General features: G+C 31.1%; 2 protein-coding genes across 2 annotated transcripts; both read left to right on the forward strand.

Moving 5' to 3' along the window:
• Nucleotides 1–794: 794 nt before the first annotated feature.
• Nucleotides 795–11,703, forward strand: LOC122522131 (aminopeptidase N-like). The gene is made up of 22 exons (XM_043642943.1): nucleotides 795–838; nucleotides 2,230–2,283; nucleotides 2,356–2,511; nucleotides 2,618–3,258; nucleotides 3,340–3,421; nucleotides 3,513–4,203; nucleotides 4,425–4,615; nucleotides 4,704–4,871; nucleotides 4,951–5,097; nucleotides 5,203–5,278; nucleotides 5,370–5,495; nucleotides 7,550–8,139; nucleotides 8,259–8,708; nucleotides 8,786–8,969; nucleotides 9,058–9,217; nucleotides 9,283–9,364; nucleotides 9,449–9,831; nucleotides 9,923–10,200; nucleotides 10,290–10,480; nucleotides 10,581–10,892; nucleotides 10,997–11,078; nucleotides 11,172–11,703. Coding segments are annotated over exons 1-22 (5,280 nt in total). The 5' UTR covers nucleotides 795–836; the 3' UTR covers nucleotides 11,406–11,703.
• Nucleotides 11,704–12,358: 655 nt separating this feature from the next.
• On the forward strand, nucleotides 12,359–15,921 carry LOC122522132 (thyrotropin-releasing hormone-degrading ectoenzyme-like). The gene is made up of 11 exons (XM_043642944.1): nucleotides 12,359–12,858; nucleotides 12,939–13,394; nucleotides 13,480–13,663; nucleotides 13,734–13,890; nucleotides 13,975–14,056; nucleotides 14,147–14,559; nucleotides 14,628–14,908; nucleotides 15,016–15,206; nucleotides 15,268–15,567; nucleotides 15,651–15,720; nucleotides 15,784–15,921. Exons 1-11 carry the CDS (start codon nucleotides 12,359–12,361, stop codon nucleotides 15,919–15,921), a joined length of 2,772 nt encoding a protein of 923 aa, XP_043498879.1.
• Nucleotides 15,922–16,969: the final 1,048 nt, after the last annotated feature.

Below are 16,969 nucleotides of genomic sequence, written 5' to 3' on the forward strand. Positions count from 1 at the left end.
ATTCTCGACAATTTAAAGGTGTTAATAATTTGACCATGTTTTACACCAACAATTAAATAGTAAAAAAACAGTTGAAGAATGAGTACTAGTTACACGTATAACATTTGATGATTCAAGGTAAACGTATATACACAGACAAGCTCGTTAAGTCAACCAAGTAATTAAATAGTAGTAGTAGTAGCTCGTTAAATCCATGTAATTATTCATTTCGTAGTCGACCAGCATTGTTTAAATCCATAGAGAATTCTATTGTCTCATATGAAACCAAGAGACAGAAGGTAGAGAAAGAGATGGTAAGAAAGTAAGAAGAAAAGAACGAACGAAAATAAAGAGAGAAAAATCGTTTAAAGTGAAGATCATTGTCTGCGTAGTTACGTTTAGGTACACAGGTATATATATGTATAAATTCTTAAAAACAGATCGTGAATCCGAAAACTTCCGGACGAGAATTAATATTCTATATTTTATTTATTAATCTTATTAAATTTGTCTCTCTTGTATAATCACGATTGGTTTTGTACAAGATAATTAACTTTATCGAGTGATAATTTTTTGTCCTCAAATTTTGTATTCAAAATTAGATATAAGAAGCACGTACAAGATAATGATAAGAAAAGGAAAATAATATATTTTAGTTCGGATTTATTTTCGTCCGATTTGTGACAAATTTAAAATTACTTACTCGTATAAATGATCGAATATAATGATCGATGTTTTAGCAAAGAGGAATGACGACGATGATGCATCGAATTACGTGAGGTATGTTCGTATAAGTACTCGTGTACGAGCAAAGGTGGCACGTCCGTCAGAGAGCTTCCAATATCGAGCTATGTGGAATGTAAGTAAACACATTTACGAAGGCTAAGGCATACGACACGCTCACCTCTGTCTCCATTATATGCAAATTTCTACGAGTTGCATCGAAAACCTCAACATCGTTAACCTCTGAGAATACATCGTTTCGATTTCGCAAAAAAAAAAACATGAAAAAATAAAATACTTTGAAAGAAACGACGCGAGAACGTGTCATAGTTTCTTTCTTTTTTCAAAGAAAAAAACATACGTCAAAAATGAATCATAAATATAATAAAGATGATTGGTATTAAAGATTAATAGTCGGTTTCCGTAAGATTTCTTGACGATTAATACGATAACAAAAAAATATTATCGTTACGATGAATAAAACTTTGTACTTTGCTCGATAATAAGGTAGGAAATTTGATTAAACGGACGTATAATGAAATCTTATCGTACAATATTATTTGCTAAAAATAATTGCTTGATACCGATAGATAAATTCGTTACGATTTTTGTAATACATAATAGAAGAAAAATGATTGAACGAAACGTTACCAAAGCATTTTTTTTTAATTGTTTATTCAAAAGTATTATAATAATCCAGAATTTAGTAACACACTTTCTTTCCCGAGGAACAAAATCAGACTCTTAACTCTCAAAGCGTTCAATTTCTCGAGAAGTTGTCTGCGTCTCGCAATGATTGTTTTATTTATTTACCAGAAGTAAATATTTCCATTCGTAAGTTGCTTTGAATTTCTACAATCAATAGCATTCGATATATCAATGTGTTAAAGTACTTTATAAATGACAAAATAGATATCCGAAGATTAAGAGATCGTCTTGATCACGATAAAGAAATGCTGCACAATAAATAAATTTCATTTCTAATCGAGCCACGACGAAGCAGATTAATCTTTTCGAATCTTCGGTAAGTCGATTTTTCTATGATTTGTATCGTTTGTAATTGGCCAAAGCAACGTTTCAAATGAACGCAATGGATATTTTCTTGAAAAAGATAATATTAAGTTTCCTTGTTTATCTCGTTTTTATTGATTTGAATTTTGCGAGTAACGAGAACGATAGTCGATCAAACGACAAAATCGATGATGCGTTGATATACAGATTACCAACTAACGTAATTCCAATATCTTATGACCTACGAATATTAACAAAATTGGCTGTAAACGAGTTTGACTATGAAGCCGAAGTTCGAATAACGCTGGACGTATTGGAAAAGACAAACACGATAATACTGCATGCCAATATGTTAAGAATAGATAAGGATAAAACATTCCTATACAAAGGAATTGATAAAATTTCAATTCACGATCAATACATCGATACAAATAGACAATTTTATATCATCGAATGCGTGAAATATTTGGAAATTGGACGGTATACATTAATTCTTTCATTTTCGGGAGAAATCAGGGATGACGTGTTTGGATTTTATAGAAGTTCCTATGAGGTGGATGGACGAAAGAAGTGAGTCAAATAATATTATGTCTCTTATATCATCGAACTTCATTTATTTTCATATTTAAAATTGTTTACCAGATGGATCGGTGTAACTCAATTCTCACCAACTTACGCACGTCAAGCTTTTCCGTGTATGGACGAGCCACATTTCAAAGCAACATTTACAATAACCATCGGTCATTATTCTAATCAAACTGTTACCAGTAATACCAATGTAAAAAGGATTGAACAAATGTTGGTATATAAAAAGAAAAATATTTCGATTTTATGTAATCGACAGTAGTTGTTTCCAAATAGTTTCATATTTTCAATCAATATCATTAAATTGGAACATTTACAGAGACAATTTTTATCGTTTAACGACGTTCTCGACTACACCACGAATGTCAACGTATCTGGTCGGATGGTCGGTGCACGATTACGTGGTCGAATTTTCCAAATTTTCGAAAGATTTTAAAATCTGGACGAGAGACAGCATGCGTACGCACGGTAGCTTAGCTTTGAATCAAGGCTGGTTAATTTATTCGGCATTACGGGATTGGATGAAAGTGGAGAATCCGATTAAAAAGATGGATCAATTTGCCATAACCGATTTCAATTTCAACGCCATGGAAAACTGGGGTATGATAACGTATCGCGAATCGGTTGTCTTATTTGAAAACGAAACAATTCCAATGAGAAACATGATCAATGGTTTGACAACTATGGCACACGAATACGCGCACACGTGGTTTGGAAATTTGGTAACACCTGAATTTTGGGATGTCGCATGGTTGAAAGAAGGTTTCGCCTCGTACTTTCAATATTTTGGACCTTCTTTGATACAACCAACATGGAAAATGATGGACATGTTTGTCGTCGATTACGTTCAACCAACTCTTCTCTTAGATTCTACGAATCACGATAGATCCATGAATGGTCGAAACGTTGGAAGTCCTAATAGCATCATGGCAATGTTAGATTTTGTTACGTATAGAAAAGGTTTCTAAATTTTCTATTCGTATTATTTCCAAAATTATCTCTCGCTATAGATAAAATAAAACGTTTATTTATCGTCTATAGGAGCGTCCGTAATTCGAATGTTAAAACATGCGATCGGTGAAGATGTCTTTCAAAAAGGATTGCATTATTATTTGGAAGAAATGTATGTGTTTTTTTTATTGTCTAATCAAACTAATATAATATAATATATACATATAAATTAATCGGTGATAATGTTTAAAGGCATATTTTAGGTCGTATCGTGCAGCAAGACCAAACAACTTGTATCATTATTTGCAGAGATCAATCGATACGTCGTCGAATGAAACGAACAATTGTCAATCCATCAAGGACGTCTTCGAATCTTGGGCAAATCAAGTTGGATATCCTTTGATAATGGTGAAACGTAACTACACGAGACATCAGACATTGGTGTCGCAAGAAAAATTTTATCTCAATCGTGATAAGGAAAAAAAAATCAAGGACGGCGACAATGAGGAGAAACTTGGCGCATGGTGGATACCTCTGACCTTCGCAACGAGCTCGTCTATCATCGATTTTCAAAGGACTCGGACAAAGCTATGGTTGACTCCTCGAAATAAAAGTCTGATGATTCGTAACTTTCGTGACGACGAGTGGGTACTTTTCAACGTACAACAAATCGGATTCTACCGAGTCAATTACGACGAGTCCAATTGGAAGATGCTTATTGATCACCTAAGATCAAAGGAGTTTATCTCCGTTCCCTCGGTGAATCGTGCGGCACTCCTCGACGATGCTTTTAATCTGGCAAGATCAGGATATATAAATTATTCTATCCCATTTGACTTGTCCAAGTATCTTAAGAGAGAGACGGATTACGAGCCTTGGATAGCTGCCATTAATAATTTCATGTTTCTCAATCGAATTCTAAATAAAATATCGACGGTTCATAAAGCATTCCAGGTAAACAAAATGAATAAAACAAAACAACAAAAATTAATAAGAAAGCCACGGTTAAAGATGGAAAAGTAATTTCGATCGATAATTGCTCTCTTATAGTTCGTTTTATACATTTTGTCGTTGTCGTCGTTATTCGTTATAACGAGTCATACATCCAAGCCGGAAAAAAATGTTTTTTATCCCCTGAATTTCGTTAGTTTCTTTTCTTTGTTTTTTCTTTTTAGAAATACGCCGAAAATCTGATTCTACCTATATACGAGTTATTAGGATTCAAGGAGGATTTGTATTACAGTAACGTACGGACAAAACTTCAACGTGAGATCATTTTATCGGCAGCCTGTGCTCTGAATAACGCACACTGCCTCGATACATCGAAAATGTTATTTAATTCGTGGATTTCGGAGTCGAATAAAACGTAAAATGAGAGATTCTTATAAACGCGTTTTCTATCAATTATTATATCATTAAATATCGATATTTTTCGTTTATATTTCATTATTTAGAATATCAGCAAATTTGAAAAGTTTCGTCTATTGCATTGGTATACGTAATGGGAATGATGATGATTGGTTTACAATGTGGAACAAATTTCTCGAGACGGATTTACATATCGAACAAGAGCTTTTATTGTCTGCACTAGGATGCAGTCGAAATCCTATTTTATTGAATAAGTATGTTTCATAGAGTATCAATAAGTAAGTAGTACACACGTGTACCAATGAAAATTCACAAATCGTTACTTGTCGATAGGTACCTCAACCTATCGATTTCTCCAAGTTCGAAAATTCGTAAGCAATACAGATTTTCGATAGTTACTGCTGTTACGAAAGGTAATCCAGAGAACGTTGATCATACTTTAGAATTCGTTGAAAACAATTTCGAAAGCATTATCGATTCGTACGTATCGAATATATATATATGTGTATACATATTAAAACGAAGATATATATTTTTGATCAAAGTAAAGTAACTATAAAATAACTATTATTCTTTCCAACACAGACGGGGATACGATTTCTTAGGTAAGATATTTAATAATATAGGAGAAAGTATGACAACTATGGAACAAACGAATAAAGTAATTATAATATTTATTTATCATTACGAGTACGATAAATGTTTGTAATAAATCGTAAGATGATATAATGTACGACGTTGAATTTTTATAGCTTAATCATTTCGTCGAACAAAATGGGAATCGTCTCGGATCAGCATTGAAAGCAGCTAAGAAAGCAATTGAATCAGCCGGTGAAAACGCAAAGTGGGTCGAAAAATATGCTCCTATCATTGCCACAAATCTCTAATCTAATTTGTAAATCTGTACGCGTGTTGATATATACATCGTGTATAAAATATTTTTTTCTATTATAAGATATTTAACCATTCGAAGAAAAGAAATTGTTAAATGTGGAAAATATTTAAATAAAGTATCTTAGAGGAAAAAATAATTTTGTACGTTTATCTTCGAGCGTAATTATCTGAATTCTTTATCCCAATTTTTATCTTTATCTTAAATTTAATACTCGAAATCTTTCTGCCAGGTCGTTGCTTGTTAATATCGATTGGTTTTGTAAAATGGATGAAACTGTTGTAACGAAAGTAATTTCTGTATATCAATTGAATCATTCGCAAAGAAATGGCAAACAAGTTGAATGTTCTTTTTTTTCGTTTCCATCTTCGATAATTAAAAACGACCCAATATCTGTTTATCTTTTATAGAGAAAATATTTCCAACTTACAAATATGGATAATAATGATCGTTATACCTACCATTGCAATACAACATCGATATTCATTGAATCATATTTAAAATGAGACAAGATAAATGAATTTTCAACACTTAGTAATATACGCTGACGTCACTTTTTAATCTGGTACAGATAAAAAAAGAAAAAAAAGATTATATGTCTACGATTGTTATCAAAAAATACAATTTAATACTATTTCATGGAATATTTTGTTTTCGACAACATATACAATTATAATATTATGAATGTAATTGACATTGCATTATTTATACATTCATTTTTATAACATTTTCTTGTAAAAATTGTATTATTAGTTAGGCAACAACGCGATTTTGCTTAATTTAAAGTATAACGGATGAAATAAAATTCACATTTCTAAATTTATTACTTTAAAAGAATAAAGAAAATGAGACCTATATTTTAACGTTTCGTGTATGAACATTTTAACGATTTCAATCGATAAGACAACGAATCGAACCTGGCTTCACTCTTATCTATTCGTTCGATGCTCATTGGTCGGTTTCTATTGTATCTAAATTATCGCTTAATTGTTATCAACACTGATGAAACATTTTGAGGATTTTTTTTGCGAGTTACCTAAAAAATAGAACACTTAATGATCATCTCTCGACGAATATAATATCTTCTCCTGTGAACGACCAGTGCGATAAGATTAGAAGAGGAACATAATTTATATCACGGTGACATCGATACTGGTTTATAAAGCACGAAGATTTTTGCCGATAGGGTTTTCGATCAACAACCATCGACAAGAGGAACGGACGTTTATTCTCTTCTCATTTGTTTTTTCGTTTATCTTATAAAGGTATTACATATTTTATTATATTATATATTTATATTTATCGTGCGTATTTATATAAAACATTTATAAATATATATATTTTTTTTGTTCATAAGTTTGAAATTTTTTCTTCGCATTATACAGGGAGCATCCTGTAACATTGGAGAACAATTACAACTGTGTATTGTGTATGTGAAAGCAAAGAAAGTTTCAATTTCATTTTGTTCTCGAATTATAACGAGTATTACGTGTCGATATAATTCATTCGGAAGATAAATCATTCCGTTTATCATCAATTTACAAATATTGAATCAACGTTCGATCTCGTATTCTTATTTACAAACGTTTTTGTGGGTATTTCAAAACTTATCGCGTTATACAGCAACGACATACTTCGGGATAGTGTTGAACAAAGACTTTCTAGAAATTCGAACGATACTTGTAAAAATAGGCAAGTTGAGACAGTCGTTAATGAAATATCATCAGGCTCGTATTTCAATGCAAAGAGAATACCTTTAACAGTTCTTCTAAGGATAAACAGTACCATACGTGCATATAATGTGTCAGAGAAAACACTTTTGATAGTTAAATTAGTTGAATAGTTGCATATGTTTAAAAGAAATTTTTAGTTATTAATTTTTCTTCTTAAATACAGAATCGATCACAGTGAAGATTCACCAAATTTACAGGAATTCATATCTCGTTCATATATCGTTCATTAATTAAATATAATTAAAAATGTATTTTATTAATTAATCAATTGTTCGACAGAAATCAGAAATTTGGATCGTTGTAGTAGAAAGAAACATTACCTTCTGCCAAAATGGCTCTTTTGAAAGTATTAATGTCCATGGCGTTGCTCGTGGTGATAGCTTTGGCTGAATATCCATCACAGCATTTGAATACATTAAGAAATAACCAAGTTATTAATGAGAGGAAAACAATTGTTGATAAAAGCCGTTACTCTGAATATGACGGAACTCCGCCTAATTATAGATTATCTGGAAATATTGTACCAAAACATTACGACATTGCCTTGAGTTTAGACTTCAACAAATTCGAAATACCTGATTACAAATATGACGGAAAAGTTACTATAAATTTAGAAGCCACAGAAAAAACGAAAGAGATCCAACTCCATTTTACAAACTCTATCAGTTTAACGAAAAAACAGATAATAAAAGATTCGGCTAAGAAGGAGGATACGGATGCGATTGCGATAATAGATGTACAACCTGTAAATGGTACAGATATTCAGAAATTGATATTAAATAAAGAAATCGAAAAGAGCTCGACATATACATTGACATTGGAGTATAAAGGAATGATTAGTAATGTTGGTAAAGGATTTTATAAGGACTCTTACCTTGATGAAGATTTAAAGGAATGGTAAGATAAAGAAAAACATAAAACATTGATGAGTAAATTAAATTCATGTATCCAACGTTATAGAATTTTGTATTTGTTTCTATTATCCACTTATCTACGTTTTCATTCAATTCATATAGGTGGTACGTTGTGACAGATTTTGAACCAATCGGTGCCCGTAATGCTTTCCCATGTTTTGATGAACCACACCTAAAGGCAACCTTCTCTATTCAGATAAAATATAACAAGGGATATACAGCAATTTCGAATATGGATGTAAAATCGGTAAACAACGATGGAGATTTTGAAGAAACAGTGTTCAAACAAACTCCGTTAATGTCCACGTATCTCGTAGCATACGCGGTAACTAAATTTTCTGAATACGAAGAAAAGAATGTAATTGTTTATTCAAGATTGGTAAAATCTAATATGACTGAAAGTGCTAGAACTATTGGTAATAAAGTATTAGATTTTATGAGTAATTATACTGGAATCAGCTATACCATGGATAATTTTCAAAAGATGAAACAAATTGCTCTACCTTCTTTGAAACCGACTGCAATGGAAAACTGGGGTCTCATAACGTATAGGTAAGGAAAATCTAATATCAATATTTTGTGTAAGTTTACTTTTTTTCGTGACACTAAATAATGATTTTTATTAACAGAGAAACAGCTCTTTTGTACGACAAGAACCTAAACAAAACTATCGATGAACAACGAGTAGCGAGTATAATCTCCCACGAGTTAGCACATCAGTGGTTTGGAAATTTAGTAACTCTTAAATGGTGGAAATACATTTGGCTTAACGAAGGTTTTGCCACTTATTTCCAATATTTAATCACCGATGAAGTAAGAATTGACATAATTACAAAATTAAACCATTCCATTTGAATTGATGCATTACGGTGCGTTAATACATTCTTATTGTCTTTTACAGATCGATAAACAATGGCATTTCATGCATCAATTTAACGTGAAATCTCTCCAAAATGCACTTGCGTACGATGCAGAGAAATATAAATCACGGGCTTTGGATGCAGACCCATCTTCCGAAAAAGAAATTAGCAATATGTTTGACACCATTTCTTACGACAAAGGTAACTATCTATTTAAAAGTATATTTTATATGAATTAATGATTACGTAAAATTGATTTATTACAGGTGCTTCTATCATCCGAATGTTCAGTCACGTCCTCGGAAAGGAAAATTTTCAAAAAGGTCTAAAGAAATATCTTACAGAGAAGTAAGCTGACTTAATAATTAATCTTTATCGTAATCTTGAAAATATATATAATATATTGTTAAGTAATACATTTTAATTTGTTAGTAAATTTAAATCCGTGACATCGGAAGACCTTTTCAAACAACTCTCTACACTTGTAAAGGAGACTGATCTGCCGGAAAAAACTAAGTTTGCTGAAGTTTTTCAAACTTGGACAGAACAAGCGGGATATCCAGTAATTACGGTGACCGTAAATAGAAAAGACAAAAATCCATCGATCACCGTAAAACAAGAACCATTTTATATTGTAAAAGGAACTGATGCCAATAAGAATTCTTGGTATATACCTTTGAACTATGTGCAACAGAAAGATAATTCAACGTTCAGTGATACTTCAGTTAAACATTGGTTGTTACCCAATAAAGAGATAACTATTGATAAAAATATCGATGCGGAAGGTTGGGTTATCTTCAACGTACAACAAACTGGTAAGAGTCATGAAAAAATAATTGTCTAGATATTTATATTTTACTTCTTTATATATATATATATATATATTAATTTTGTTTATTTATTAAGGATATTATCGAGTCAATTACGATAACGAGACATGGGACATCATAGCCGAATATTTGTTAAATGATGATCTCAATAACATACATCCTTTGAACCGTGCTCAACTAGTCGATGATGCTTTTAATCTGGCGCATGCCGGATTGTTGAGCTACGACGTAACTTTAAAATTAGTCAAATACCTTGAAAAAGAAACAAACTACGTCGTTTGGAAGGCAGCGTTGAACGGTTTATCGACGATGAACAAACAATTAGGCTTAACTGATTTGTACAAAGAATTTTTGGTATATTTTAGATACATTATGAATTATTTTCATTTGCAATATCATTTATATTGAATGAAAATATAACGTTGTATCTTCGAACGTTTTAGATTTATCTCCATCCAATGGTTCATCAGTTATATAACATTACGTCAATGGTTGAAAGTGAGAATGATGATTATTTAATGAAACTTCTCAGAGTGGACGCGATAAAATGGGCTTGTGCTTTTGGATTGAATGAATGTCAAAGTCACGCCATTGAACTAGTTCGTCTTTCGTCCGAGCCAAATAACAATGTTACGTGAGTTTATTTTATTTTCTTTATTTTTATTTCAAATTTACAAAAAATGAAATTTTACAAATTATAATAATCTAATCCGTCGTTTAATAATTGATTCCAGTATTTCTCCAGATTTGAAGAAGGTTACTTTATGTGCAGCAGTAAGGCCTGCTACTAAGGATGAATGGGAAGGACTTTTTATTAAAGGATTGACAGAATCTATGAGTAATGATGAGAGAACAGAAATGTTCACTTCTTTGGGTTGCTCGTCGTCGCCAGAAATTTTGAGCAATTTCCTTCACAAATTTCTTAATATAGAACCTTTAAAGATATATTTCATCGATACTTTCGAAACAATATACTCAAATAATCCTGTTGGTGTCAAAGTTATTCTTGAATTTGTGGACAAACATCTTAAACAATTGAAAGCTGCGTAAGCAATTTAAAATTAATAATATTAAACTATATAATAGTGAGTGATATAAAATGTACAACACGTAAATGTATATGATACTCACAAATGTTTCTTTTTTTTAGTAACAATCAATTTGAGAAGAAACTATGGGATTACCTTTATGAATTTGCGGGCAGAATTGTTTTAAAGGAGGATGTACATTTGGTTAGAAATTTATATTCCTTTTTTTTTTTTATAAAGTTTAACATTAATTAACATTAATTAACATTTATTCATTTGTACTATTCTTTTTTTCAGCTACAAAACATTACTTCAGCGACCGGTTTAAAAGACACGGCCCAAATTCTGGATATTGCAGATAGAAACATGAAATGGTTCGAAAAATATGAAGCTACTATTAAGAATTATTTAATAACAAATAATAATCCAGTCCAACCAACGACTACAACCCAAAAACCAAATAGCTCCAGTTCTCTTACATTTACTACCACCTTAATAACTATATCTTTATTACTCGCGGCACTACAATAACAATCATTTTAATTTCAATGTGTTATTTGCAATAGAAAGGCACGATGAAAACATCATTTCATCATGCCGCGCATTATTCAATGTTGTTCTTTTAATTATTCTCTCTTTTCATTTTCTTTGATTATTAATTTTTACATTTTTTATATATATACCAACACGAACAAAGAAATTGTTACGGTGATATTTCATTGGAGAAAAGATATTTTTTTAACTGAAAAAACGCATTTGAAAATATAAATGTACGTTAAATGTGTATGTATATGTTAAATAGATATAACAGACGCAATATGATTGTAAATACCTGCTTGTTATAACCATTCATATTTATATAATTTAAATTAATAAAATATTACTACTTTATATTAGCGTGTAGATTTGTTAGTTTATTTTCAGTATTAATTCGTTAGATACTATGATTAAATATTACATTGATAATTGTATGTACGAGCGTTTCGTAAAGAAATAATTAGATGAATAAACTTTATTATTAACGATTGCAGAAACAAGTTATAGATCAAGGTTTAGAATTCGCGTATGTGTGAATAGAATTTTAATGGACAATCGTGCTTAGTCGCTTGTCTGAAAGCGCATGCGCGTTTATATAAAAATGGGATAGAAGTTTAACTCGTGAATTATTCTTTCAATCAGTATACGTGAAACATCGCCGTTTATTCCTAATTATTCTCGTTGAATGTTATATCGACGATATTAAATAAGAAATTAGAAAAAGATGTTACGAGAACATCATTAACGAAAGTTCTTTTCTTTTTTAATTAAACTACGTCAAAAAGTGATATTATAGCGTTATCTTTTATCTTTTTCCAAATATTACTTTGTATTCTCATTGAATTTGTCGTACAACATGGACTGTAAATAAAAATAGGACGATCGATGTCAACTTGGAGAGAAGAAAAATTATTATTATCATTAATTTGATATTATTGTAAGAAAACATGGAAAAAATCAAAACACTAGTCGGTTTGCTTTTGCTATTGGCCCGAAGTTTAAAGACGCTTCCTTTGGAAGATGAAAGTTCTGAGAAAAATGAAAATCTCGATTGGGAAATATCGGAAGAATCGTATCGTTTGAGTGGAAACGCAATACCGATACATTACGATATCAAATTAATACCGTATATGGAAGAGAATAATTTCACCTTCGATGGGGAAACGATTACTCGACTTAATCTGAAAAATATGACGCGGACATTGGATTTCCATTCTCTTGAATTAACATTTGACGAGACTGGCGTTTATTTGGAAAGCGAAGATGGTCAAAAATACGATCCAATTGATTTCGTTTATTGCAATGTGACGGAAATCATGACGATAAGTTTCGAGAAAGTTATACCGGCAGGTATCTATAATTTCTACGCAAAATTCACGGGTATTATCAATGACCAATTGACGGGATTTTACAGGAGTTCTTATACGAACGATTACGGCGAAAAAGTGTGAGTAAAAAAAAGACATAGAAAAATATTTATAACAATTTCTAATGAAATTTATTTGAATTCTCGCGATATTTGAATAGATGGTTAGCAACAACGCAATTTCAAGCTACGCACGCTAGACAAGCTTTTCCGTGTTGGGACGAACCTTCCTTAAAAGCAACCTTCAACGTGTCGATAAAACATCGAACGAATTACACAGCCCTTTCGAATATGCCGGTTCACGAGATTTCGACAATCGACGAGAGTGATGACAAAATGTGGACTCATTTTCAAAGGACTCCCATAATGTCCACGTATACTTTGGCTTTCGTTTTGTCAGATTTTGTTAATATTTCTAACACCGACGGTACGATTAGAATTTGGGCGAGAAGTAACATTCTTCCATTGATCATTTTCGGTTACAAGGTCGCTCTTAAGGCTTCCGTTCTTCTCGAAGAATATACGAACAGTTCGATGCTGATACCAAAAATGGATCACGTTGTTATTCCAGATTATCGTCATGGTGCCATGGAGAACTGGGGTCTCATAACATACGAGTAATCACTCTCTATGCTTATATTTATAAAAACTTCAATGCATCTTTTGTAATTCGTTCGATATGATCTTTTACAATTATTTCAGCGAGAAACTTTTTCTCAACAATCCGAATACATCCAGTGTTCACGATACAACTATGACTGCGATGATCGTTGTTCACGAATTGACGCATCAATGGTTCGGAAACGTAGTCAGTCCTATTTGGTGGAATCACATTTGGTTGAACGAAGGCTTCGCTTCGTTTTTTCAATATTATATAACTGACAAGGTGCATAAAGAGAAATTTGCATTTTGTTATATAAAATAAAATTATATTGACTCATTAATATATATTGCAGGTCTTTCCAAGTTGGGGATTCATGGAAATGTTACCATTTCATTTACAATTAATTATTCATGAATATAACAATAATTCTTGCGAAAAGCCAATTAGTTATAACGTAAACAGTCCTAAAGATATCGAAGACATTTTCGATGTCATACTATACACAAAAAGTAAGTAATCGAGATAATGAAATATCTGGTGTGTATTGCTATTTTAAAATGAAATTGATATTTTTTCATTATTCTCATCTGCAGCACAATCTTTATTAAATATGTTGCGTCATATCGTCACCGATGAAGTTTTTCATAGTAGTCTCATTAATTACTTGCGAAAAAAGTAAGCGAATAACGTTACAACAATAAAACTAATCGCAGTTAAGTCTAATGGAATTTTTCAATAAGATTTTTCATTTGAATTTTTTTCTAGTCAATACAGCAACGCTTTACCCGACGATTTATTTCATGAAATTCAAATTGGCGTAGACAATACTCCAGAAATATCACGAGGTGAATTTAATGTTAAAGAAGTAATGGAAACTTGGATATATCAAGGAAATTATCCTCTTGTAACAGTAAAGAGGAATTACGTTACTGGTGAGGCAACGATTACTCAAGAAATTGCTAAACAATGCATCGATAACAACGACACGATTTCGATTGGTAAATGTGATTTAAATGAGTGCAACGACAAATGGTGGATACCAATAAATTATGCAACAGAAACAAACACAAATTTTTTGTCCACGCTACCCGTTCATTGGTTGAGTCCAAAAAATGACAGTATTATTATTAATGGCATTGACTCCGATGATTGGATAATAATTAACGTGCAACAAACTGGTAAAGTGTTAATTAAGTTTTTAATAAATAAAAAACAATTGTTAAATGATAAAAGCGTTATTTTGTAGGACATTATCAAGTTAATTACGACGAGACTAATTGGATAAAGTTGGCAAAGTATTTAAATTCACCTAACTACGAAAAGATACACGTTCTTAATCGAGCACAGATCATTCAAGACTCTTACAGTATGATGGTCACAAACAGGATGAATTTGACAATATTTTTAGACTTGTTTAATTATTTATCACGTGAAATTGATTATATCGTATGGCGTCCAATATTAGAGATATATCAGGTCAATTTACATCATTTAATAGAAACTACAGAAGGTAGCAAGCTTATTAAGGTGAATAGTTGACATTTTTAAGAACTTTAATTTTATTCATATTGCATTTTAATATTGTATTCATATTTTATTTTCTTCTTACAATTGTTTATTTACTATTTTTACAGCCATATGCTCTCAATTTGATGAATAATTTTATCGAGAGCGTGGGTTTTGATTTTGATCATGATGATGACTACAGAACTCAATTGACAAAGTTACTAATTAGAAGATTAGCTTGTTCTCTTGGTCATCTCAAATGCATAATGGCGGCCAATACTCAAATGATAGAATTTTTGGAGTTTTCTAATAAAGATCAGTAAGTTTTCAAAAATATTGAAAATCATCAATGGTGTATTTATCAAAGAAACAATTTGTAGATATCCATCTGATCTGAAACAATGGGCTTATAGATACGGAATAAATAATCTCAACGAATCGATGTGGAATAAGTTATGGGATATAAAGAGTAATAATATATCGGAGATCTGTAGTTTTTTGAATTGCATCGAAGATGAAACTGTCATTGAAAAATATTTGAATATGACTATAGCTGAAAATTCACCTTTTACCGAAGACAACTGCATAGAGATTTATGAAACTTTATTTTATACCCGATATGAAACGATAAATTTGGTTACTGATTTCATTTTAAGAAATTGGGACGGAATTAATTCTCGGTAAAATAAGTGAAATGATTTGTTTCCAATGAAAATAATATTTTTGGAAAATTATTATTAATAAAAGTTCTTCTTCTTTTTAGTAACAAGTTACGATTGGAATTGTCCCTATTTATGATAATCTCAGCTACGGATAAGAATAAGTTACAAGAGGTTTGTAAATTTCAAAATACTGAATGAATATTTGCATTAATTAGTAACTTCATTTTATTTCAGATAAAATTGCATTTAAAAGATTTGAATGAAGATGAAAATATTATAAAGCACGTAAAGAAGAGGGAAAAAATTCTAACGAGTTATGAACAATTATTCGATACTTTTAAGGCATGGTTTAAAACAAAAAAATTAAATTAACAAGCAAAGTTACATTGTAAATTAACAGATATTCTCTATCGATATCAAACAATCGAAAACGATAACTTTAATGTAAATAATTTTCAATTAAAATAAATTATTATATATCAAATATATAATCATTTTCAAATTGAATAACTATTCTTAATTATTAAAGCGAAATTTCAATTGAAATGTCACATATTGCAAGATTTTTAATTCTAGCAATTAGAAAAATTGTCAATTTTCAATATTCTTTTAGTTCGATTATATAGTTATAAAATATCGTATAATTCCTTTCCACTATTTATGATGCGTTTTCATGTTTACACAATACAGATAAAACAATGGTCACCTGCGTCATACAGGTCACATAGGTCACATGCGTAAATAATGCATTTAACTATAAATGCTCTCTTGTGCATAAGAACTAACACCTCTCCTTTTACAAAGGTATTTCACTATAACACCGATACTTTTTCATGATATGCGTTATTCTCTAACTACTTAGACACAGTGTCTTGTTCGTGGGCTAGACGATCGAACACAATCTTTCGTAAAGTAAGTAATTAATTCAATTAATCAAAATTGAAATTGGAATTTAAAAAAAAAGAAAAGAAACGATCGAGAGAATAACATGTTAAGAAAATTAATAAATTTACTTTTCGTACTTGTTACCATCGAAGCGTTTTCCCTTCAATCGGCAAACGACAAAAATGTTGGGAACGAAAGTGATACGATTGTTTATCGATTATCGACAAACGTTATACCGATGCATTACGATTTGAAATTTGAATCTGATATAATGATGCCTGATTCTAATATTATCGGAGTTTTAGACATTAAAATCGAGGTTCGAGAACCAACGAAATTAATAGAATTAAATTGGAAGAATGTTGATATTAACGAAACGCAAAGTTATTTGAAAAATGAGAACAACGGTGAATCGTATTCACCTAAGGAACATCGTTACGATTTGCATAGGGAAATGTTAATACTCGTTTTTGACAATATCATCGAATTAACAAGTTACAATTTACATTTGGAATTTTCAAGTGCATTTTCGTCA

The sequence above is a fragment of the Polistes fuscatus genome, unplaced genomic scaffold (genome assembly GCF_010416935.1).
Source record: "Polistes fuscatus isolate 324 unplaced genomic scaffold, CU_Pfus_HIC Scaffold5, whole genome shotgun sequence".
Taxonomy (NCBI): Eukaryota; Metazoa; Arthropoda; class Insecta; order Hymenoptera; family Vespidae; genus Polistes; species Polistes fuscatus.